This window comes from Epinephelus fuscoguttatus, linkage group LG8 (assembly GCF_011397635.1).
Source record: "Epinephelus fuscoguttatus linkage group LG8, E.fuscoguttatus.final_Chr_v1".
Lineage (NCBI taxonomy): Eukaryota > Metazoa > Chordata > Actinopteri > Perciformes > Serranidae > Epinephelus > Epinephelus fuscoguttatus.
In genome coordinates, this window is record NC_064759.1 from 1,021,645 (window position 1) to 1,047,472 (window position 25,828).

At 43.1% G+C, this 25,828-nt stretch overlaps 2 protein-coding genes across 6 annotated transcripts; one reads left to right on the forward strand and one right to left on the reverse strand.

The window, feature by feature from the left end:
• Positions 1-499: 499 nt before the first annotated feature.
• ensab (endosulfine alpha b) lies at positions 500-14,357 on the reverse strand. The gene is made up of 3 exons (XM_049582657.1): positions 14,168-14,357; positions 8,626-8,748; positions 500-4,692 (listed from the first exon to the last, which is right to left on the reverse strand). Exons 1-3 carry the CDS (start codon positions 14,222-14,224, stop codon positions 4,528-4,530), a joined length of 345 nt encoding a protein of 114 aa, XP_049438614.1. The 5' UTR covers positions 14,225-14,357; the 3' UTR covers positions 500-4,527.
• A 159-nt stretch (positions 14,358-14,516) lies between these two features.
• hormad1 (HORMA domain containing 1) lies at positions 14,517-25,053 on the forward strand. Of its 5 annotated transcripts, none has more exons than XM_049582635.1 (16): positions 14,517-14,690; positions 16,611-16,666; positions 18,581-18,725; positions 18,827-18,890; positions 19,033-19,069; positions 19,676-19,696; positions 19,889-19,915; positions 20,029-20,096; positions 20,866-21,017; positions 21,110-21,267; positions 21,455-21,520; positions 21,919-21,976; positions 22,401-22,453; positions 22,924-23,007; positions 24,322-24,369; positions 24,733-25,052. In XM_049582635.1, exons 2-16 carry the CDS (start codon positions 16,634-16,636, stop codon positions 24,826-24,828), a joined length of 1,110 nt encoding a protein of 369 aa, XP_049438592.1. In that variant the 5' UTR covers positions 14,517-14,690; positions 16,611-16,633; the 3' UTR covers positions 24,829-25,052. The 5 variants fall into 5 exon arrangements, with proteins under 5 accessions (XP_049438592.1, XP_049438593.1, XP_049438594.1 ...); XM_049582636.1 differs by lacking the exon at positions 14,517-14,690 and adding an exon at positions 16,112-16,131; XM_049582634.1 differs by lacking the exon at positions 14,517-14,690 and adding an exon at positions 16,248-16,413.
• Positions 25,054-25,828: the final 775 nt, after the last annotated feature.

Consider the following 25,828-nt stretch of genomic DNA (forward strand, 5'->3'; position numbering starts at 1 on the left):
CTCTGACACTGATCCATGACTCGTTAAGAAAAGCAGTCCTGGTTGTAAACTGTACAGACATGTCTTAGGGCAGTGAATAAAATAAATACTGCTGACACATAACAGAGACACCCTGTTCTGCACGTTCGCCCATGAAACCTTTCTGATATCACCAGAGACTCGTTATCAACACACTTCCTGCAGTGTGATAACAGCAGGGTTCTTGTCGCCCCGTCTGTGACACTTCCCAACCTGCAGCTCTGCTCTACACAACTAAAAATGTCCATGTTATGTTGGAAATGCTAGAAAAAGCCAGAACACTGTGTTCTCTGCAGAGAGCTGCTGTGTAAAGAAGTGGCTGTGCTTCCCCCTGGTGGTGACAGGGAGGCTGTGCTCCTTCCTGCACCTCCATGATGTGTTTACACTTGAGCTCCCATCAGAGCCCATGAGCGCTGAGCGTCTCGGCACGTAGCTGCCAACTGTCGCAGAGACCTGACATCAACAAAAGACAACGAGAGCATCTTATTAATGTAAAAGTTTATTTCAAATACTGACAAAAATCCTCTCACCTACTCCCACACAACTGAAACATTCCAAGTACTCCGGTACTCTCTGAAGTCTTAAAATCATTCATGTGTTCTCCAGTCATCCTCTTTATCATGTAAACCCTTATTTTTTTATTTCTTGGAAGCAAGGGTGCCTCTGATTTCCCTGCAGTTATCTTGGGCCAGGATGAAATATACTAATGATGCAGTTAGAGAACACAAGAAAAAAAAAACTTTTACTTGCAAAACAACAAGAAAAGAGAGATCAGGTAAAAGCAGCACAAAAGTACTTCAGAGCACACAGCCTGTCATTTCTTTATACATTCTGGCACGTGTTTATATAGCTGAAGGAGAGACACCCTGTGTGTTGGGTTTGAAACATACCCTGCTATTTCCTCTTGTTGAACAGCTCTGTGCAAAGCCAAACATCAAGTAGCATTCAAGACCTCCTGTCCACACCTGTTTGACAGAACATGTTGTGGCTGATTTCTTTTAGCAATCGCTACTTTTAAAGCACAAAACTGTCGTTTCTTTAAACACAATATGAAACAGAACACTCTGCTCCTGTCAACCAAAGTGACACAGAGCATTCCAGACTGTTCTGGTTCTGGCCGGACCAAAAGTTGGATCAAATTCAACAATACACCTTTAAAATTTCGTGGTAGAATTTACACTGAGGTTTGTGAACTGATGGATGTAGCCACAGGAGCTTTATGACTCTGAAACAGAGATACTCTGGGAGAGGAGAGTCAGACTGGTAGAATCGAGAGGACAGGTGTTCTTTACAGGGTATCATCTCTTAGATTTGTCTTTGACTGAATCAGCAGCATTTACACATATTTTCATATGATACAGGTTCACATAGCCTCTGCACTTCACTAAGATAGAGCAGAAGTAGTGTTAAACTGAAAGGAGAGAGGAACCATTGAATCAGAAAATAGCTCAGGCTATGAAAGAGTGAAAAGCAGGTGGGAAACAACACAAAAATCCCTTCCTGTTGAAGTCTATTTACAATGATGGCTGGAACAGAGAAAAGCAGTGCATTCACTCAACACCATAACGAGCACATACGTACAGGTCAGTTCTCTTTCGCCCACTGCTGATTTGACACATTTTAAAGTCTTAGTGAAGAGAAGTGAGGTTGAGATGTGATGGTGCATGCACCCTGTCACCTAGCCTACATGGTGGAGTGTGCATTAGTGAAGGTTCCCTGAAGCAGTGTTACACAAGGAGGCTGATTCTCAGTGAGCGCCGGCGTCCAGCTCAGATTCTTGAGTGTGTGGACGGCACGCATTCGAAGTCTGCAGATTTGTCGATCTCATCGTTCACCTCTTTCCGAGGTTGAACCACATTAGCAGGTGGGATGAGAGCGCAGAGCACGCTCACACTTTACCCCCTCACCATGTGTTATAAAATCTCTATCTGCTTTGCCAAGTGTTGGAGTGAGCACATCCTGCAGGCATGCAGTGTCCCAATTTAAGCCCGCGATGACAATCTTGGGAGCTGGGCTGACACCTGTTGTTACCAGGTCGCCTGCTGTTTACTCTCTGACACCCCTGAGATCAAAGATCAGTCTGTAGTGTGTCAGTCCGGGAGGAAAACACTTTGTTGCACAGGGCGCTGGGAGCATGAGCAGGTCTATGCTGCAGCTGCGCTTTAAGGCAGTGACACTCAACTTGCAGCCCGTGGGCCAAATCTGGCCCGCGACAGGTTCCAGGTGGGCCGGCGACCATCTTCTCTTTTACAATGACACAAAGTGATTCGCACGGGGATATGTTTTTGTCCTTTTAATGTAAATAAAGTCCCAGAGTGCATCAAAACATCAAGTATGAGCTTTTTTAATCAAATAAAAGGGAGGATCCCTCGACTGAGGTTACAGGGGTTCAGGCTACGCACTGAATGTCCTCTATTCCTGGCAGCGCTGACCTGCCAGGCTGCAGCGACCACATTCATCTCAGTGATAACAGCAAACCCTGAATGATGAAAACAGGCAGTTCATTATTATACATACTGATAAATATTATTAATGTTTGTTTATTGGCTGGCCCCTGGTCTCCTGTCATTTTGCAGAAGTGGCCTTCAGGCAGAGCAAGTTGAGCATCTCTGGTTTAAGAGAAACAAGTGGAAGTATTCTTTTACTAAAGTTAGTGTTTCACAATGTGAATCTCCAAAGAGGGCAGGACGTGGAGGGAACAGCTACGTCTGACTGTGATATATATTCTCTCTAAGTGTTAAAACATGGAGGAAATCAACATCTGTTTTTAGCCTCAACAAGCAGCTTGAATATGAAGAAGTGTTTTAGTCTGTCCCAAATGTCTTAAATCTATTTTCCCAGCACATGTGCCGCTACAGGACATGACTACGAAGGCTGCGACTGTGGTTATTTCTGTCTCTTTAACGGGACTTGTGTGATCAGATATAGCAGTCTAGTCCAAATACATGTGTTTGCGTGTGACACTGAAACTCTTTATGGTGCTTGGATTTGTGATTCAGAGATGACCGGGAAGGTGTCTGGACGGTGGTCACATCACTCTCGTACCTCCGTGAGATCCAAACACAAAGTGACCCACCCCAGCCCGAGCTGCAGTCTGCCCTGTCACATCTCAATGTGAGCCAGATGATTAGAAGCTAACAGTCACATTGGAGACACGACGGTCTCTGAGCCTGATCGCTGCGGCGTGACATTTGGCTCAGATGGTAAAGCATAGCGTTTCCAAGCCAGAAATCCCAGGATGTAATCCCAAGTGAGTCGATTTAGCACTACCATTTCTCTCAGGCATGTTAGCTGGTCTACTCTTCAAAGCGCCAAGCTTATCACGAATTACATGCTTGTTTATGTATTATTTACAAAAGCATATACTCTATGCCGGGCGCTTCATTACCCCCACAAATCTTTTAGGCTCATAGTAAACACACGTCTTGATGCAACTCAACAGCAACCAAACTAAGACTGAACTCAGATTGGCAACGTTCCCAGCCTTTCAAAATAATACGAGGATATAGTCAGCTGGCTCTCACTCTGGGCCGCTAACAGGAGCGTGTGTGCATGGATTGTCGGGACAGCAAAAGGGAAAGGAAGGAAGGAAGTGTGACTGTGGATGTTTGAGGGCTCCGTGTGTTTGTTTTGATACGACCTATCACTAAGCAGATGCCCCACTCCCGTTAAAAATAAAACATGTTCAATTTGTTTTTTGTTACAATCATGCAGCATATTTAGAGAGAACAGGAGCAGAGGGAGTCCGGAGTTAAAGCAACATGAGCAGAGAGAAGGAGGGAAAGAAGAGGTGCTTCTGCAGCGGGTGACCTCGAGGGCTTTGTTCAACCAAAGGTGGCCGAAGGATGAGATGAAAGGAAGCCTCCATTCATTTGCCCCATTTCCCAATATAGTGTCGTGAATGCTAAAGAACTCTGAAGCCAGGCAGCTGTCCCGCACACATTTGGTACGCAAGCGATTATTCACATACGTCTCCCGCCTCCCCCCTGCTGAAGCCAGCCACCAGCACTCATCGGGAACATAGAGATCAAAGAGTGCGCTGCGACCATGGTTCCTAACTCCCTCACACACATTAATTTGGTGTCATTTAGGATGCAAAAAAAGAACAAAGCGTACTATACAGACTACAAAGTGCATTAACTCACCCCATCCAACCCCTGCCTGATGACACACCTACTGTGATGCATCTCGGAACACCGAAAACCAAGACATAAGGGAGGCGGTAGAGCAGAGTGCGCAGAGGGGGCAGAGCTGTGCGTGATGGGAAGGCAGACAAGGCTGCGACCTCACGGGCCACCTAGACCTCCGTCCCCCCCACCCCGCCCCGCCCACATACAAGCAAATGGAGTTTGAACTTATGCAACTCTGCCCGACATGTTAAAGCCAGTGGTGCCTGGGGATGAAAAAGGAAGAGAGGGGAGGGGGGGGGCATATTGGGGACACGGGTGAGGGACGTTTGCCGGGAGCCCCGGGGGGAGGGGGTGGGGGGTGCTTCTGTGGTGATGGAGGCTAGCCGGCTAGCTTGCTGGTCACCAAGGAGGACTTCCTCTGGGGCAGGTCCTGTGGCGTGGGAATGTGGTCGCCGGTCACCAGGTTCTTGTCGGGTCCAGCCACAGGAAGCTTCTTCATGTTGGCCTTGGCCATGTTGTAGTCGCCTGAGTCAAAGTACTTTGTCTGTGGGAGAAAACAAACAAGAGGTCACTCACAGCTGTCGAGACAAGCCGCCGACTGACCTCACTGAAGCAAGACAACATATAACAAATAAATACGTCCTCGTGCTGAGGGGCACATTTTCATTGTCATCACAATACAAACATGCACAACCAACACTTGGCTGAGACCGCCAGAAACACCATGAGGAAGGAAAATAATTTTATCTACACAGGGTCTGAAATGAACACCCGCCCCATGCGGCTGATATTTCTGTTTGGTGAGTAAAGCTCAGACAGTGATCTGCCACACTGGCGGGTAAATATTTTTACCAGACAAACTGTAGAGGGTGAGAAGACGGTGACGTGATGCCTGGTGTTGAGCTTTGTTAAATTAAATGATGATTTCACCTGCTCATTCCATCAAATGGCTGTAAAAGGGGCCGCTCTGTGGGATCATTTGTCTCAGATAATCAAGGTATGAAGAGGAGGACACCAAGACAGGCCGACAATATTTGGTTGGTCAGTGTAACTTTTCCTCTCTTTTAGACACAAGGTGCTGAAATAATCATTTGACATGCTGATATCTAATGTTTTTAGTGAGCTACAGGTCAGTGGCGGGCGCAGTTTTCAGAAGTATGACCTGTTGCGCTCTGTCTCTGTACACAGAGAATAAATAATTAAAAGGAGCAGTGCGCAGGATGTAGTGGCATCTAGCAGTCAAGGTTGTAGATTTTAACCAGCTGAAACTTCTCAGCGGCGCAAAGCGTGAACTCCCAGTTAGGATTCTTTCAGTGTTCATTGTTCAGGAGCTGTTTTACCTCCAGAGGTCTCCTCCTCTCTGACGCAAACAGACCAGCTGATTTAAACCAGTAAAAACACTGAAAGAAGCAGTTTCACGTTACTGATCAGGGGTTTCCTGACACCGTTCGTTGCAGACAGGCTGCTCACTACGATGGCCGAGGTGAAAACCTGAATGTCTCTATCTAGAGTCAGTGTTTGGTTTGTCCATTCTGGGCTACTGTCGAAACATGGCGGTGCAACATGGTTGTAGACAAGGGCAACAATTCCTTTTTTCAGACTATTATACACTGCAGAAAACATACTTATTATATTATATTTAATTTCTACCATCTCCTACATCCTGCACACTGGACCTTTAATTCATTGTGCCACTCAAAGGCTACTGTCAGTAGCTATTGGAAACTTTAACTGAGTTGATGCTGTGAATCAATGGATCTTCACTTGCTTAAAAATGTATATAAATTCCAACTTGATCATATGAGCTGAAAATACTCTGTTACCTCGCTTGGAGAAAAACAAAGCTTCATGTCTGTGTGCTCAGCAGTGACACACCGCTGTTTATAAGAGCACAGAGAGAGCAGGTGCTCAGTGACACCGACCGTGCACAGAAACTTTGGACACTGAGCTGCCGTGACACGTTACTGTGGTATGTGGCGACACAGCCGACCAATAAGTTACTGTGCATCGCCTTTTCTGATCTCTCAGAACAACAAACTTTTTCTGTCATTATAAAATGTGGTTGATGACAGAAAATATTCAGTTAACGTGACCTCTGATCGAGCAGGTCTAATGTGTACATGTATCGATCCCTGTAATCATCCCTCCCGTCAATACTGAGCCTGTGGAGAACGCCTCTTAGTGTGATCCCAACAGAAGACACGGAGGACAGAGTCCTCTCTGGTGTCTGTGCAAACACGTGTTCCAAAGTTCAGCTGGAGCTGCTATGATGTAGGTGAGGCCTGTTCTGTGTGTGTGTGTGTGTCACACCCTGGAAGCATTTATGTTGTGGATTTAGTTCCATCTCTTGGACTGGATCAGATCAGGAAGTCCAGACAGGAGGCATCATCACAGCTGGAGTGTTGTGTTCAGACTCTGCTGTTGCGTTGTGCAGATTCAGTCTCCAAAACAAAAAAAAAAAATACTCTCGAACTTTTTGATATCATCAGTCTCTGATGATGTTCAATCTGGGAGTTATCTTGTGATTAAGTACTGCAATTTAGTTTTTGGCTTTCCCCTCAGCTTGCCTCAGCTACTCCTACTCCTCGTCAGTGATTTCCCAGAATGACTTTCAACAATCTCCAGAGGTGGAAGTTCTCTATAACATATACAGTCTGTGTAGGTGGAGAGAGCAACACTTTTTCCAGGCGAGGAGAGGGGAGAGAACGATGCCTTTGTGTGCGCTGCCCTGCTGTTCAAATTACAAATAAAAATAATCCGTCGGACAGGCTGTTGTATTTCACACGGCACCGAAGTGGCTGCATGGCTCTCAGGTCTGCTGGGGTTCAGTCGATGGAGACATTATTTTTCTCTCTGCTTCAGTGGACTCAGCCCTGCACGACTGTTGGATGGACGGCAAAATGGCAGCTCAAGATGGAGGCCTTTGGTCCCTTTGGTTGCGAGTGACGCGTGACGTTCATCGGTCATGTTTTAGAGCACAGACACATTTTATACAGTAAAACATCTCAATACGGTGTCTGTATGAGGTCAGTTACATGTTTTTTATATTTATTTATTTATTTATTTATTTATTTATTAAGGAAAAATATACAACTTACAGAAAATTAATGCAAAGAATCAGGCTTTTCAAACAGCACTTTAAGGTCTGTCAGGGTGATTTCTGAACCAGCCAAGAAAACATGGATGCTTCACACACAGAAGATCTATACAGTCAGCACAGTTTCAAGATTACAGTCACCAACTCAGCCAACCAATGGAAGCGTTCCTTAGCGTCCCCATGTTTGGTCCCCCCTCTGTTGGGGTACCTAGCACACAGATCTGGTACTAAAAGGTGGAGCTAGAAACCCTGCAGTCTGATTGGTCAGTAGAGGACGCTCACTCTGGTTTTATGTAACCTCTGTTCATACATCAGTAAACTACAACTATAAAATGAAAGAGAAAAAAATAACTCCATTCACTGGGCCGACTGCCGGCAACTTTTAAGGTGGAACGTTAACTTGTAATGTTACTCAATGCATGAGTTGATGACGTGAATCCATCAGCACACCTTAAATTTCACTGTGACAACTTTGACCATCACTTTAGTTTTTATATGACACACACTTTTAGTAATGACTTTAAAAATATAGATTCATTTGGAGCGGATTATGTGAAGGTCATATATTCTAATCCTCACTTCCTGTGGGCTACAGCAACACTAAATCCCTGAGCTTGCCTGAGAAGGACTAAATGCACAAAGCTGCTATTTTGAAATATCCCATGGAGAGAGACTCTCACTGCAGCCTGTTCTATTTTGTTGTGAAAATGTGGGCGTGCAGCCTCGTTCTGTGGACGATAAACCAGGTGCAGACTTCCATCTGTGTCACCGCTGATGAGGAAATACAGCGAGTGCTGGACGGAGCAGTGAGTGACAACAACCCCGCCCACATTTAAGAGGACTGTCTGAACAGACCGAGGGTCTAGGTACCATGTCTGAAGGCTTACTGCTGGTTCCAAAGGGACTGGACTGAAAGGGTTTGGTGGAGACGAGGCTTATGATATCCGTCTCTGTGTTCACAGAATGAGACAGACGCAAGGTCACGGTGACCTTTAACCTTTGACCACCAAATTCTAATCAGTTCATCTTTGAGTCCAAGTGGATGTTTGGGCCAAATTTGAAAAAGTTCCCTCAAGGTGTTCTTGAGACATCTCATTAAGGAGACTGGGACGGACAACCTGAAAACATAAAGTCTTCAGCCGCTGCTATCACTGGCATGGAGGCATAAAAATCTTCAGGATCAGACAGCTGAAATACTTTTTCAGTTTTGTTTAGCATTTACAAAAATGCAGCAGGTTATGTGTGAGCAGGCAGAGACTCAGTGGTTTGCAGAAGGAAAGCTGCCCTCTGGTTGGACCAACCAGTTTTTAATGAGGCACAGTGCTGTCTCCACATTGTTCTCGCCTCTGACTGGGTGGTAAACAAACCGCGGTCACCTACCCCTTTCTGTAGTCTCTTCATCAGGAATTCTGAGCCGCCGGGCTTCTGGCCCAGGCCGGGGTACTTGGCCTTCAGCTTGGCCTCCTCTGCCTTCACGGGGTTCGCATTCTTCTCCTGGGAGTCCTGCAGAGACAAAAACAAACACTCATAAACACCCCTCCTTCGCAGAAAACTGGGCCCAGCGTTAACTGCTGCATCTTCAGGAAACAGCTGTTTATGTGACAGGCACTCATTTATGGTCACAGTGCAATTCCAAAAATGCTGCTGCTACGACACCAACCCCTAAATTCCTGCAGTAAACAGGACCACTTTGCAAAATGGCTCTGATGAACCTCTGCTGTGAAGTGGGCTACAAACTCAGGCAGTGACTCGTGGGCACTGAAGATCCTTCATGATCGTATGAGTCATAACATAAATGTTCTTCTGTTACAGCCTCTCATATTACCATCATGCCTGAGAGGAGAATAACTTAAGATGAGGGAAAAGCTTGGTGCAAACACAGCGCCAAATAATGTCTAAATGATTTTAAGAAGCTTACACGGAGAACAACTGAGGCCTCTCTGGGGATCATGTTTATAAGGAGTTTGAACACAAAAGCATCATGAATGTATCTGTTAAAGCTAAAACCAGTCGATGAAGAATGACCTCTGACCCTCCCTAGTCGACACAAGTCCTGTTTAACAAGTCTACTTTGTTAAACTATGACTGCAAAGAAACAAAGTATTTCACAGTGCTCACAATTAAATTTAGAGATTTCCCTTTAAGCATTAAAACCAAGTCGTATTACCTGGTGAATCCCAACGTCTGACATGTGATTGTTTTCTGTTACTGTAAACCCATCTGTTGTAGGGTTGCAACAGTGTGAGATTTTAACAGTATGATAACCGTCTCAGAAAATATCATAGTTTCACTTCATCACAGTATCAGGAATTTTTATTATCATTAGTCAGAGTGATCCTCACAGGAATCATAACAGGAGGGTTACTGTTAGTTGAACAAATGTTTTATTACTAAAACTGAATCATTTTGTTAATGCATGTTTGTGTAGAGAGGGTCCCCTTTGAAAATAACTCAATTAAAGGGGAGATTCTCCATCCAGCTGTGTAGATAAGCAAATGTACACAGTGCAATAACCATCAACTTTTACATCACAGTATATCTTGAAGTCGATATATTGCTGCAACGCTGACTGGTTATGTAGTTACGTGTTATCTTCAGAAAAAAAGGGAACTGAGGTCAAGACACAAAAACTTAACAATGCTTTGCAGCTCTGACAACAGCAGGGTGGGGTAACAGAAGCCTGAGGTGGCTATCCACGCAGACAAAGCAAATATTTGTGCTGGTGCCACTGACTAACACTAGCCAAACTGGTCACACACTTGCCATTCAAGTCCCTGACAAGTATTGAGGCCAGTAATTTGGGCCACCAGGGCACACCTTGTTTGTGTGCACCACAACAATCAAGTGTGTTCACTGCATGCTCGAACCATCTCAGGGAACAGTAGGTGTAAAGTGCATGTAGGACAAGAGCGGACAAACTCCAAAGGCCATTTCTGCACTTCCTGCATATATACCTTGAGCAGGCAGCACGCAGCATAGACCTACTTCCACTATGCAGACAAGACAGGGCACTCAGCCTGCAAAGCTTGCTGGGGCAAGGATAAAATGTGACTCAGGACACAGAAGCCGATGAACACATTCCCTCAGGAGGAGGGGGACAAGCACCAAGTGTGCTGATTCACTTGGGTCCATGACCAGAAATTTATGAGTTACTATATTCGGCCCAACGCAGGAAAACTGCAGAATCTACCAACACATTGGTTCTGCCTCCTCTACAAAAGTTTAAACAGTTCGGCTGTGCAAAAGTGTAAAAATCCCCTCAGGTAGCTTCAACGTTTGACTTTACATCCACACACCACTGAACAAGACATATTCCCGTGCCTGACTGACGCTGTGTCACACTACAGTGGGTCAGAGATTATTCAACGGGACTGTTTCTTTAAACGAAGAATTTAAATATCACGAGCATCATTTTATTCACAAATCTTCACTATAAATTTTGTATCTTTACAAACTGGGTTGAAGCAATGCCATGACTTTGGATCGGTGGGTCTGACTCTGTGTCGCTTATTTTACTCAGATTTTGTTTTCAGTTTGACATGAACAACATTTAATTAGTGTGACTGAGTTTGCCAAAATTACTGCAACATAAAAGGTCCAGTGTGTCAGATTCACAGTGGCGTCTAGCAGTGAGGATTACAGATTGCAACTGTCATAAACTTCTCCTGGTCAGAATTCCTTCAGCATTCACTGTTCAGGAGGTTTTTACTGAATTATCCTCAGAGGCCTCCTCCTCTCCAAAACAAACAGACCAGCTGATTTAAACCAGGAAAAACGCGTCAAAAAGCAGTTTCACATTAAAACACCAGTGTCTCTCGGACGTTGCTTGGCATGTTGGAGATGGCCTGTCAGCCTAGCGCCTGCTCATCTGTGGAGGTGCTCACCTTTCCTCTCTGGTAACTTAAAAACCCGATGTTCATGACATGTTTATTTCTGTATAAATAATAGATTTTGTGTTTTATAATATTAAACACAAAGACTGAATAAAATAATTGACATAGCTACCATGATGTGACACACTGGTTTGGACTCTCAGATTCTGCATTACGACCGTCACCATCTTGGTTTCTGGAGTCAGAAGTGACCATTTTTGGGTGAGATGATGGAGCTGTGGAGGAACGAGGGGTGGCTATGACATTGATGAGGACACTATCAGCACACAGCCTGTCACTCAAAAAGGTGTGTAACTTTAGGACTTAATAAAATGTAAACAGGTGAGTTCTATAAAACTTCAGCCCTGTGCAGTTGTCATGAATGTTGAAATTAGCCATAGAGACCAAACAGGCTTTTTGCATTCCAAAAAGAAAACTAGAAAACTTTTTTGGTGTATGCACCAGGCACCATCTTGGTGCCCAGGGACTGAAGCTGCCACTAACACAACAGCAGTTTTCGATACTTCCCTGACGACTTCATTTTTCAGCCCCAGAGGTTGATGCTTGATCAAACATCAACAAGCTTCAGCTCCTCACATATGCTGCTAAATCTTTCCTTCAGAGATAGAAACATGACATTGAGTCATTTTTCACGTTTGGAATTATCCTCCGACAAAGAAGTTTAGGTCAGACAGTCTAATGTTCACCCAAACCTCTTCTAGATTATTTAATGATAAATGTTTATGTTTAACTTGCTAAATATCACATCCACAATTGCAATGGTTTTAAACCATTCTTCCCTTTTTAAAAAAAATGAACTCGATGAATTTATGGATGCCATTAAATATTCAAAGACCTCTAAAGCTACGAGGACTGTGCTATTATGTGACCTTTGTGACCTCCCAGGACTGATGTTGGGGCATCATTTGACTGAAGTTGGGGTTGTGAGATCTTGTTAACCTTGTTCATTTCCCTCCTCCTCTGCCTGCACCCCTCGGCTCTGTGCTGCTGGAGGTGTATTTCGTCTGTTGTATGTGAACTGTATGTGACATTGTCTTTAGCAAAACAAATAAAACATAAAAGGAGCACACCACTGCTGTTGAGAGACATGTAAAGCTGCAGACACATTCGCCCCCCCACTAGTACAAGACAATCCCACCAGCGCCACGCTCACCTGAACTCTGACCAATCCAATACTACGTAACGCCTCACGTCATAACGCATACGCACGCTACAGGCAAACGAAACAGAAATGGAGCAGAGTTTGAAAAGCATTCTACTGGAGCCTTTAAAATGTCTTTTTTTTACCAAATTGTGTGGCTGCACTTTAACCTGTGTCTTGATCTGTGTCAACACTGGATAATAATAATAATAATAAAAAGTTTTCTGGCATTCATTCTACTATTATGTATTTATTTCTTAATATTTTACACAGAGTTTTAGGAGTTGAGACATACAACAATTCATATCCCATCCATTTTTTTTTTATGTGCTGGTGTCAGATCAGTACTCGTTATGGGCAGATACCAAAGGTTCAGGGATCAGAATCAGTATCTGGAAGGAAAAAGTGGTATCGGTACATCTCTAGAATAAACGAGACCACATGTGGCAAAAATCCACTTTAATTCGTAATACACACAGACATGATTCACTTTATAAGTAACGACATGATGCCTCCCCATTACACTATCCTGACCTTGACCACATTTCTTTTAACATAATACTGCATAGCTAAGGTTAGCTAATCCCTAATTTAACATTAGCATAAGGATAAAGATGCAGCCTTTCCATTACCCTTATCAACACCTTAACCACCACTCTTTCAACATAATATTTCACAGCTAGCTAATCACTGACTTAGCAATTTTGTCAAAGTTTCTGCTTCGAGGCCGAGGAGTGAAGGGGGCTGATGGTGGACTGGCGTGTCGGTATGGTGGGCGAGTAAAGTCGCTAGTGGGCGGGTCACGTGGCTGCCCATGCTGCAGTTAGAGCAAATCTGTGACGTGTAGCCTTCCTGTTACCTTACCCATAACCACCTCTCTTTCAACGTAATACTTCCAAGCTAATGTAAGCTAAATGCTAACTTAGCATTAGCATAAGTAACTAGATGTAGCCTTCCCACTAACCCCTGCCTCCTGACCTTAACCACCTCTCCTTTAACATGATACTTCACAGCTAGCTAATAGCTACATTAGCAACTGGGCAAAGAGGGCTGATTGTTGACTGACGTGTAGGTGTGGTGGGTGAGTAAAGTTGCTAGTGGGCGGGTCACGTGGCTGCCCATGCTGCAGTTAGAGCAAATCTGTGACGTGTAGCCTTCCTGTTACCTTACCCATAACCACCTCTATTTCAACGTAATACTTCCAAGCTAATGTAAGCTAACTGCTAACTTAGCATTAGCATAAGTAACTAGATGTAGCCTTCCCACTAACCCCTGCCTCCTGACCTTAACCACCTCTCCTTTAACATGATACTGTATAGCTAGCTATTGGCTACATTGGTATCTGGGCAAAGGGGGCTAGTTGTTGACTGACGTGTAGGTGTGGTGGGCGGGTCACGTGGCTGCTCCAGCTGCAGATCTACCTGCCGGGCCGTTGTTGTGGTACCGGACTGAGATGCGGAAGTACTGACACACTGCAGGTGTTGTCACTGTCAGGAGGAGCTCATCAAGGACCAGGACAGAGCTTACAGAACATGTACGGCCACCAGTTCACAGTGTACCGAGTGAGGTCACCATGTTTGGTCTTTATTTGGCCCTCGGTGTCACAGTGTGAGACCCTGCAGGACAGACCAATGAGGCCCGAGCTGCTGGGGACCCGCCAGCCAATGACACACGACAAGGGACAAAACAAAGTGACACACGGTGACGGAGCTGTGTGTGGAGGGACAACTGCGACAATGCGCGAGCAGCTCCTCAGAGCTCCACAGGTCTCCTCACGAGTCCCCCCTCAACACACACACACATTCACTCCTGCTAGCTGAGGTTAGCCACTCCAGCTAGCATGCTCGGTGGTTAGCCAACAACATGAAGACAGCAGTCACTGACCCACCTGTTTTTCGTCCTCGCAGTCCACCTGAGTGTCCGGGTCCAGGTTCTCTGTTGACATGGTGTGAGTGTGGTGGACAGGCGCGTGCCCCGTCTGTCAGACAGCTCGAGGAGATGAATGTACGAGGTACCGTGAGATGTACCTGTGCTGGATCTAATCCTCCTTTTCTGGACACGACTGCTCCCCAACAAAAATGGCGTAACGAGATGTGACATCACCAATGAGGGAGGGGGGCGGGGTTCCTACTTGTGACTGACATATACAGTAGCCAATAGGCGAGCAGTTATGGGTCGCGTAGAGCCAATGGGATGCGATCAACAGTGCCGTCTCTGTGATTGACAGCTCGTCAGCCAATAGGGTTACAGAATGAGACTGGGGGCGATGCGGGGGCCGCACTGCATCAACACAAAGCACCTCACAACACAAAAGATAAATTATCGATATAAACAGAGTTTCTCAAAATATTACACAGAATTTATCCAGTAAATCTTCAGTTGGACACATTCAGGCTGAATATGTTTGACCTGTGAGATCTCTAGTGACTATCTCTCACTTATTTTGTCACTGTAGACACAGCACAGTGTTCTGGACTGATGTTGACAACTTTATAAAAAAGAAATAAATGTTGATAGAAATATGTTGGATACAATGCTGCATTTGAGTCAAGATAAGACTGGAAATAACATGTTTTACACCCCACAACTTTTTATCGTCATTTCTGGAAAATATTCATAAGAAAAATTAGTCAGAAACTAAACCAACTCTCCTGCACTTTATTAATATACTTTAACACTTTAGCATCATGTTATCAAATGTTAAGTACACGAAAAGCTGTTAAGACCTTTAAGTTATTCAATGAAAAAAAAACCAACTCTGGCTTTATATGATGTAAATGTGTCATTATTTTTTGTTCTGATTTACCAATTTGCATTTCTGTAAATGAACAATAAAGAAATGATAAAGTAAGCAAATATATAAATATGAAATCATTTTTTATATTTTATCAATGCAACAGGCTGATTTTTGAATTTAATGCACTCTGTGTTGTTACAATGAGGATTGGCATTATTATCATTATTATTATTATTATTATTATTATTATTAGAGACAGTTTGTTATTTATGGCAGAGGCATGTTGAATATTTTTCATTGTGGCCTAGGGGAGGGACATACACATTTGAATGATTGTATTTTGTATTTATGTTACTATTGATTTTCAAAGAAAATCGCCAAAATTACACCATTTATCATAACCAGAAAATATAAAAACAAAAATTGCCATTGGATTTTCATATTTCTGGCTGTCCTTAGATATATCATGTGTGACAAACACTTGTGTCAGAAAAAAAACAACCCTGAGCTTAAAATAGTGGTATTTCATCAAAACCACTTTATTTTACCTTTCATTTAAAATTTGGCCAAAATGTGTCTGTTTGCATGAACTAAGCATTTGCACGACAAGAGTCAAAAGCTTTTTTCAACTCTAAGGTTTGACTCAAAAACATTAAGGGTTAAAAGTTGTAGGGTAAAGTTTAAAAAAAAAAAATCTAATAACCAATTCATGGTGGCAGGAGGGTTACACGTTTTCCCACAGTCATTTAGGGAGGATCAAGGAAAAATATTTGAGGCTTTGGAGAGGGCTGATATTTATTTTTATTTAACCCATTTCAACCAGGTTAGTCCTGTTGAGATTGACAATGTCTTTCTCAATAGAGACAACAGAATACAAAGAAGTTTCAGCCAAACAACAACACACAATAGAAGTCTTTTAAGATCTACAGTGACATGTTGACATATTAGGACACATACACACAATGACAAGATTCATTCAGTCTTGTTCTTATGAGAGCTTTAAAATCAGGCAGAGACCAGTTCATATAGTTCAAATCTTTTTAAATGTTATTTTAAGTGAGAGGAGCAGAGCTCATTAAAGCTTTGTGTCCCAGCTCAGTCTGAACACTACAAATGTACGAGGTCAGTTTCACTTTATATAAATATAAGTTACACCCCTCCTCCTCCTCTGATAAATAAAGAACAGTCCCTTATTATTATATTATATTTCAGCAGTACACATTGGAAGAGCTCTCTGCTCTCTGATTGGCCGTTGGCCGTTAATAGGGCACTCAGCGGGAACGTGTACTGTATGCTAACACACCGTTAGCTAGCTAACCTCCAGATCCTCAAAATAAGTGATTGTGCTCTGTTGTTGTTGTTGTTTGTTCAGTGAAATATAGTTTTATTGTTGCCACGTGAGTACGAGCTCCTTGTCGACAGGTCAGTTTAGTAACAATACAAAGAGTCAGCTTCACCTGAGAGTACCACAAAGTGTTTTAGCTGCTAGCTGCCGAGCTAACAGGCTAATTAGCTAGCTGCGGTGTTCAGTAATGTCACGATGCTAAAGAAGCTAGCTGAACTTGTTAAAGCATCATTTCTTTGTTCTTCACAGCCTCTGTGTTTCTCACCGCTGAGATGGCCTGTGTGCAACAAGTTAGAACTTCACAGGTAAAGTTTCTTCACACTGACTCACTAACATAATGTAGATTCAGTGTTTTGTGATGCTGGTTAGCTTGTTGGTTAGCCACAGGGCAAGTACAATACTGTTTTAGTATGTTTGTGCTGTGTCACATTCTCTCCCTGTTTGTAACAGTAAGATTTGTTTTTGTAACTAGATGATGCACATTATCATTACATTTACACTTTATGCTGCTTTATACCTGTTCTTTATTGAAGAGGTTTAATTACAACATTGGTGGAGACACACATTAAGCAGGAGGTCTCGAGGTTCTCACAGGAAATACTGAGTGTCACATTTTATTTCTTGCATTCAGGTGAAGTTTTATGCACCAGGTTATGGTGGGATTGTCTTATTTTTAATGTAAAGGAAAACAAAATTCAGGTAGCAGGTGATAGTTGGAAATACAATGGAATATAAATAAGTCAGGTTCACAGGCGGTCTGTGTTGCTTTCAAATGTGTTTCTCCTGTAGATCAACTTTTCTCAGGTAACGTTATCTCAGGTGAGTCAGCACAGGTGTAAGCAGAGCTCTGCAGTCCTCTTTATTGTCTTTTGTTTGGGGCCAGTAGCCTCTTTAAATGTGCCATCTATTCACAGCAATGATGAATTAATTTATTTTAATTAATGCATACATTTTAACAGGTCATATGTGTTTCAGCAACATTTCTGCCCATGTTCCAAAACCTCCAACAACATATCCCACATATCTGAGTTCTCTGACAAGTCCAGAATAAAGTTTTAATATTTTGAGGAAAAAATTGTAGAATTATGAAAATTAACTGGTAATTTAATGAGAATAAAGTCATGATGAGACAAGAAAAAAATCTAGGTGCCCTCTAGTCGACTGTGCGTTAGTTATTACTTTGCTGTTTCCCCTTCACACAGAACCCTGTTAAGGTCTCTCTGATGGAGGTAAAGTTTTAGCAGCTTTGCACTGCTCTTCATTGGAGGAGGAATACCGTAAGGAAATAAAAACACTTTTGATCAGGCATGATAAGGGATTGTTCCATATTTAAAGATAAAATGCACTTTCCCTTACTGAATCAATATCCCCTACTTTGTGCACACAGCTGTTAGAATGAAAATAATGCAAACAAGTTTGCTAAAGTTTTGGTAGAGACTGTCCATATGTAAACCTACACAGGTGACTTTGCTCGATTAATTTGAGTGTTTGAATTTATTATTCTGCAGATTTTATATACTAAATATAATATTCATCTTCAGCTAGTGTACAGATGGGCTTGTGTAGCATGTTTCACTGGTAATTATCGTCCTCTGATCGCATCCTGGGGTAAGATGTGATTCCTAACATCAGGGGTCTCATATATAATAGTGTGTGGGATCCAAAAGCCAAAAATGTTGTGCGCCAAAAAAATATTCGACAATCTCTACAATCAGACTTCACCAACTGCGTCGCCAATTTCCCGTCTCCAAAATTTTCGTAAGCATGGGTCAAAGTTTCTCCAGTCAAGTCTGTTTTTATGTGTGGCGTACGCCTCTTTCAGGCCTCATTTTGTGTGTACGCAGTGTTTATAAATGAGACCACAGGACTGACATATTTTCACTTTTGCAAAATACTAATTCCAATAAAACCTCTAAAAAAAATCCCTCACAACCCAGATTTTGTAAAGCAAACCAATATTCAGGTGTATGAACATGACAAGGATCCTGTGATGACATTTGTCATATTAATATTGTGTGTGTATGTTTTATTTTTCTAAGACTTCAGAGAGATAATGTGACATCACCAGTTGTTGAAAATGGAAATGAGTATTTTTATGTTGTGAAATATGTTGTGGGCTCACAGGTTCAGATGCAGCTGTTGGCTGCTTTCTGGTGTTTGTGTTAAGTGTGATGAGTCAGCAGCACTCAGTATGTGATTAATCTGTTTCCCTCATGCAGGACACTCAGCTGTTGCCTAATCAGGTCCTCTCAGAGCAGCAGTCCTTGGTTGTTATAAAGAAGCTTCTGGCCATCGCAGTGTCTGGCATCACCTACCTGCGGGGCCTCTTCCCAGAGAAAGCCTTCGGGAGCAAATATGTTGAAGGTTAGATCACACGTGGACGTTTATTTGTCTGCACATCACACTGCTATCAGGGTCTGTTTTTACAAAGAGGATTTTTCCTTCCCCTTTTTTCCTTCCCACAGATCAGAAAGTGATGATCCTTAAAGAGGAGCGCAGCTGTCCCGGGGCCAATCAGATTGTTCAGTGGTAAATAACAACAACTTGACCCTTGCTGACCACCGTAAATGATTAGTGTCTCTCTCAGGAAAACAGTATCCACTGTATGTGGAGACATGTTGGAGCATGTGTGTCACAGATAGTTGGATGTGTGTTTTTCAAATTCTTCCAGGATGCAGGGATGCTTCGAGGCCATCGAGAAAAAATATGTAAGTTATTTTCAACTTTCTCCACAAGTCAGAAGATTTGATATGAACATCTGATTGTGTCAGTATAAATTAGACAGTATGAGGGGCCATACACATGCTGTGTGTAGGAAAACACAAAGTCGGTTGCTGGGCGCGACTCTTGCGCCTATTCTGTGCTGACTTTCAGGGGCATGGAGGCAGGTTGCGTCTGAGGTTGCTAAGCCACCATAAGCAGCACCGTATCATAGCCTGTTGACCTATATCTCCATATTCATCACGGACTGATATTTATGGAAGAAAGGAAAAATATCTGTCAGCTTGGTTGTTCCTCGCCACCTGACGTGGTGTGCGCTTCTGTATTCCAGAAGTTGAACTCTGTTTATCTCAGGCCGCAGCGGTCGCACCCTGAAAAATAGGTGTTTGAGAATGCGTGCAAGCTGCGACGGCGTTCAAGCATGCCTGCTGAGCGTCTACAGTGAAAACTGTGAATTTGAGGCTACATAAAACACGGCACGTGTACGGCCCCTAAACAAACATAAACCTGCAGAATAGGTCCTAATGCACATTTATTCCACGTGTTTCAAATTAACTTATGTGATCAAAGTCATTTTTGTTTTTCCCCTCCAGCTGCGAGCAGTCATCATGTCTGTGAGTAATCTGACTTCTTCTGTGTGTAAATGTTGAATGTTTTATTGTGATGAACACAGATACCATAAGGATACCAGGAACTGTAACTTTACACACTGTGTGAGCTGATGTTGTGCAGCATGACGTCTTCTCTGTAAGGCCTGAGAGATTTGAGCTGCTGATGTTTTCTTTTTCTGTTTGGCCCTTTTTCAGCTCTACACTGACCCAGAGAACCCGCAGGTAACATACAGGTCATCTTCCTCTCATTAACAATGCTGCTGCACAGATAACAAACTGTGTTTATGATCCTCACGTATCTCATTATACGACACCTGTCCTGACTCGTCTTTCAGAAAGTGACCGAGTTTTACCAGTTCAAGATCAAATACACACCAAAAGGGGCCAAGATGGACTTTGAAAGGTGAGTTTTATTTCTTGATAGTTACGAGAAGTTGATAAGACAGTGAATAAACCTCAGAACAAACAAAATTAAAGTACAACTATGAATCATCTCTAAATTGGCATCACATTTACAAACCAGGAAATAACTTGATTTTCTGTCTTGACTCAGTCAGTGCGTGAATTAAACACCATAACGCCTTTAATTGCTTCAATTCACACGTGTCTTTGTAGTTGGAAAAAAGTTTTCACACTGTAGGAGAGTACTCAACTGTTTCTGTCACTACATCAGATCCAGATATGAGTGAAACACTTTGATACTGGAGCTGTGCAATGAGGAGAAAATCACATCACAATATGTTTTACGAGATACGTCTAGAGATGATACACGTCTCATGGTGGTCACTTCCTGTGAACCTGTAGCTTTTTACCATGTTACAGAGCAGAGTGTTGACAGTAGTTGTCTGTTTCAACTCCTCTTGTTGTGAATATTTTGTCTGAACTGGACTTTACACACCTGAACATGGAAGATATTGAATTCAGTGACTTATAGCTGCAGCACTGCTGGGTCGGTAAAGTGTTAAAAGTCAGAGTAGTTTGGAGTCTCTCCGGTCATGAACAGGCTCCTCCCACCTGACCACCTGTAATGTGTGACTGCACTTTTTAATCCAGCATCCACAGTGGTTGATTAACCTCAGAACATCCCAGAAACCTTCATATAACCACCCAGTTTCTCTCCCTGTTGCCTGGCAAAGTGTCTTCATGTCTCATCCTGCCTCTTTCCTCCTCAGCACCAACAACAACAACATGTCGACCATGTCATGTGGCAACACGAAGAAGGCGAGCATCCTGCTGGTGAGGAAGCTCTACACTCTAATGCAGAACCTGGGTCCTCTGCCTGACAACGTGTGCCTCAACATGAAGCTGGCTTACTATGACAACGGTAACACAAGAACACACACAGTCATCAGGATCTCTACGTGAGTGCAGCATGAATTTAAAGCTTTGCACTTTGTCTGTCCGTCTGTCTTCCAGTCACTCCTCAGGACTACCAGCCGTCGGGCTTTAAGGAGGCTGACGGCGACATCCTGGAGTTTGAGAGGGAGCCAGTCAAGCTCACCATGGGCGAGGTGCTCACTCCCTTCCACAGTTTGAAGCTGGACATGGGCACAGAGAGACACCGACTGGAGCAGGTGAATGAAAGGAAGCGTGAGACAGACGACAGAAATCACATGTTAAACTTGATGAAGACAGCAGTGAGGTGTTGTTAAAGCTTGTCTGTCATGGACAGTGTTTTGGCCTTTGTCCCCTCATGAACATGGTTCACTGCTGTCAGCAGATTTTGGATTGACAGCTTTGTATGTTGCTAAATGTCTGCAGGTGGAGGAGAGTTCTCATGTGACTGAGAAGTGGCTTGTGAACATTGAGGAGAACGTCATGTCAGAGGTCAGCACACAAACAACAGACCAATCAATGATGACTCAGATGAAGATGTGATAACTCTCCAATAAGACATTGTGTGTATTCAGCTTTATATTTTATATCTGCAGTTGAACAATTATCAGATTAACCTCCATTTTTCCACCAGGTCATTTTTACTTTGACGAAATGTGCTCTGCATTTACATTTTTATGATGGGCATCACTTTGTTTAGTAAAAGATGTAATAACGTGAGAATAACGTCAGTGTGCGAGAGTTTGAGCAACGTCTTGAATGACACATGAATTGGGAAATGCCGAAATGCTGCAAGTTCAGAGGAGGCTGCAGGTCAGATGTGTGAGTCGGTGTGTGTGTGTTATCAGAAACAGTTTGTTGTTGTCATCCTGATGTGTTTTAATCTTTAGACTCATGTGACTGACAACGTGTCAAGGCCTGACGAGAACTCAGACCTGGACAACACTGGTAAATCCTCCATTTCACCTCAGCTGTGTATGTTGTGTTTGTGTTCTGTCATGTCTCCAAACTGCAGGAAATAACAGCGGCTACTTAAGAGATTAAAACAAAACTAAGTGTTTCACTCTGCAGGGGTCAACATGAACTTTAAATAACTGGTCGCCAGGCTCACAGCCAGGCCAAACTGAAAACATGGTTGCCATTTTATATTTGGAATAACTAAGATACCATGCAATTAAACGTCAGCTTTATTATTGCAGTTTTTTGTAGTTTGTGTTGTATCCAAGCAGATAACCTCCGAGGCTGTAACATGAAGGCACAGGCTGCAGTTCCTCTAATGTCCACTAGAGGCTGGCCTTAAGAGCGAGTCAGTCCCCACAGACTCTGATATTACATGAACACAACTGTCTCTTTATTTTTTCATGACCTGAAGACATCCAGATGATCTGCGACGAGAAGATCGAGAGCTGTGAGGAAGCTACAGAGGTACGTTAACCTTCACTGACCTCAACACACTGTGAGCATAAGATAATTTATTTATAAAATTTATACCTGAAAATACATTGTTCATATGAGTTGGATTCTTTATTGTCAGATGGTGAAGAATCAAAACATAAAAGTAAATGAGCCACGTTGAGACAAAGTGGAAAGTATAAAGGAAACAGTCGTGTCTGTGTTGGAGGGATTCATTCCTTCTTTTCAAGAGCACTTTGAAGAACGTGAAACTATGATTTGCATTCAGGGTTGTTTTTTGTAACAACTAGTCGGAGCAGAGACGTCTGAGTTGTGCTTTATCTATCGAAGTAGAGACACAGTCAACACGAGGCCTCTGTGGTTACTTTACAAGGAAACTCCAGATGTTCAGGGTTTCTGAAGCTCCATGTAAACACCAAGCAAAGGCCACTTCAAGTGCACTTAATGGTCGGTTGTGTTACGGCCCATCTGTCCCCTCTCAGATGGACACTCTGGTGAAGAATACCTCCGACATTGAAGTGGGACTGAAGAGGACCAGGAGTGGGCGGGTCCTCAGGTCCTCTACGGTCAGTCAGCCACTCAAAACTCATCATCTATGTAAACAGTCTGTCAGTGACGACAGCAGGTTTCTCATACAGGAAAATATACAGTTAAACCTTTTTATTAAAATAAAGTCCTCACTCACACACACGTGTCATATTAAACTGCAGTTTGACTGGTTGGTGTGCAGCCACAAGGCGATAATTCTAGTTCCTCTCTGTGATGGGTCTCTGTGTTTTCTTAAAGTCCAGTTCACACGAAGATTCATGACGAGACGAGTTGAAACAAACACCCACTGTCAACACTCCGTTCTGCAACGTTCTGAAACGGTTTCATCTCATCGTGAATCTCTGGTCTGAACTGGACTTTAATGAACCATCAGAAGAACTGATCTCTGTCTCTGAGCGTAGATCAGCCAAATTGTGCCCATAATGCTCTTTTGAGCATCTAAAATCGGTTTTCCACAATTAAATATGTGCTCACTCCTGTTATTTTAAATCAGGGGTGTCAAACTACGGCCCGAGGGCCAGAACTGGCCCGCCAAAGGATCCAATCCGGTCCACTGGATGACTTTGCACACCTGACAGTGACGCACTTGTGAAGGCCGAAAGGTGCCAGCTTTCAGGAGCAAGTTAAACATTGAGTAGCTTCAGAGGCTTCTCCACCCCGACCAGAACACAGCTCTTTTCTTTCACTTTAGTTTGGTGTGGTGATGTTAGGATTATTACACAGGAGGAGAGATGTGTAGAAAAGGTTACATGTAACTACAGCGAATAGTCGACTGAGTGAATGTGGAACAACTGAGAACTGCATTTATTCTTCTGAAGACACCAGATTGTCACCTGTTTTATAAGTGGATTAGTGTTTTTAAAATGTATTTCTTTAAACAAAAAAAAGGGAGGAATTTGGGGTGTTTGTTATTTTAAGGTTATTACCTCCGCCGAGGAGGTTATGTTTTCGCCAGCATTGGTCTGTTTGTCTGCAAAATAACTCTAAAAGTTCTGAACAGATTTTAATGAAATTTTCAAGAAAGGCTGATAATGGGACAAGGAGCAGATGATAAAGCAAAGTAGATAAAATAATAAAATGGCAGGATATCCGAGCTGCTTGGCGGAGGTCTGCGCTCTCCGAGTGCTCTAGTTATGCAATGGTTTTCCTGGTGCGACCCACCTGTGATGAAATCAGACTGTATGTGGCCTGTAAACTAAAACAAAATGCTTTTTAAAAAGATGAAATCATCAAACAAATGACTAACGATAGAGAAGATGGAAGATGATTGTCTCTTACGACTGTCTCTGTGGTGTGTGTGTGTGTGTGTGTGTGTGTGTGTGTTTTAACAGAAGACAGACCTGACCGACGACAAGCCGACAGCTATGAAGGACAAAGCGGTGAGAAAACAGTTTTTATAAACTCTGATTTGATCCTAATTAAGTTATTCAATAGAAACATCAAACTGTGAAGCAGCTGCTGTTTGATAAGGAGCTCTTCAGTCTTCATGATCTTTCAGAGCTCCAGTTTCACTTCAGATCACTGAATACGCAGCGTTTGTTAGATAAAGATGATTTTAGATTTAAAACATTTCCACAGAAGACACAGGGTGGATGTTGAAATGGAAAAAGCGTAGGAGCCCTGTTTGTTTCACAGATGAGTCAGCGCTGATCGCTCTGGTCTCAGAGTGGGATGTTGTCTGTCAGTAGATTCTCTGCTCGACTTTTTTTTTACCACCCGGGTGCGTCCTCTGCTGTGTGCAGGTCTCTCAGTACGACATCCCCAACAGCCAGGAGACGCCGACCACCTCCGCACCCAAGAAAAGACCCAAATTCAGCGAGCCCAAAGAACGCTTCTGACCTCACTGCTGACACAGTGATTCACACTGATGGGTTTAGATTTCAGTTCTGATCACAACAAGTTCTGCAGCTGTTTTCTGAGGGAGTTCTTTAGCGTCCAGTTTGGGGTTGTGATGTCACAGTTTGTTTGAACGCAGCACAGATTTAAAATGTGAACAGGATTTTCAGGAGTACTGATGAATAAATGTTTTAATTAACAGTGTTTCAGGTGACTTTATTTTACTGTTGTTCCCAAAGCAGAATTTCATATTGAATAAAATACAAAAAAAAAAAAAAAAAATACATCTAACATCATGTGATGTCACCGTTTATTGGTTATAAAGTCAGATCAGCCTGACTCAGCATGTGTTTGATCAAAAAACCAAAGGCAATAATGGTCAGTGATGTAGTAGGTCAGAAGGAAAGGATTACCTTATACTTGGATGGTGCTGGTGTTAAATGAATGCAGAGGATTTGGTTATAGATTTTTCTGCCAGCCTGCTCCCTAAATGACGCCCTTGTCATAACAGGTCAGTGAGCAGTGAGGTCAGATGTGTTTGTGATGACATCATGGAGGATAGAGTCAAACAGATGCTCAGCAGCGTATGTTGAAGAACATTTTACATGTGTGATGGTGCGTGTGTCAGAGTCTCACTGTACACACACCTAAGCAGGGGCGGAGGTATAAAAAGAGCCGTGTGCAGAGGCTGCAGTCATGCCATGAGGACGCTGTGATGCATGCCAGCGTTTTATGTGAGTCATATTTTATTAGCTGTAAGCTGGCAGTGATGAGGAACCCTGTGTAAATGTACTGAAGAGAACGCTGAACGCTGACAACGCTGCTGCAGGAGAACATCTTAAAGCAGCAGTGTGGAAGAGTTAGGAGGATTTAGTGGCGTCTAGTGGTGAGGATTACAGATTACAACCATCTGAAAATTCTCCTGGTCAGAATTCCTTCAGTGTTCATTGTTGAGGGAGGAGCTGAAGTATCCACAGAGTCTCTTCCTCCCAGACACAAACA

What these genes read in the sequence shown, in the direction of transcription:
- hormad1 (XM_049582635.1), top strand. Translation starts at nt 16,634, where the DNA reads ATGGCCTGTGTGCAACAAGTTAGAACTTCACAG. An exon ending in TGCGAGCAGTCATCATGTCT is followed by an intron (nt 19,697 to 19,888) that starts GTGAGTAATCTG and finishes GCCCTTTTTCAG; the next exon opens with CTCTACACTGACCCAGAGAA. An exon ending in GCCAAGATGGACTTTGAAAG is followed by an intron (nt 20,097 to 20,865) that starts GTGAGTTTTATT and finishes TTTCCTCCTCAG; the next exon opens with CACCAACAACAACAACATGT.
- ensab (XM_049582657.1), bottom strand. Translation starts at nt 14,224, where the DNA reads ATGTCAACAGAGAACCTGGACCCGGACACTCAGGTGGACTGCGAGGAC. An exon ending in ACTGCGAGGACGAAAAACAG is followed by an intron (nt 8,749 to 14,167) that starts GTGGGTCAGTGA and finishes TTGTCTCTGCAG; the next exon opens with GACTCCCAGGAGAAGAATGC. An exon ending in TGAAGAGACTACAGAAAGGG is followed by an intron (nt 4,693 to 8,625) that starts GTAGGTGACCGC and finishes TTTCTCCCACAG; the next exon opens with ACAAAGTACTTTGACTCAGG.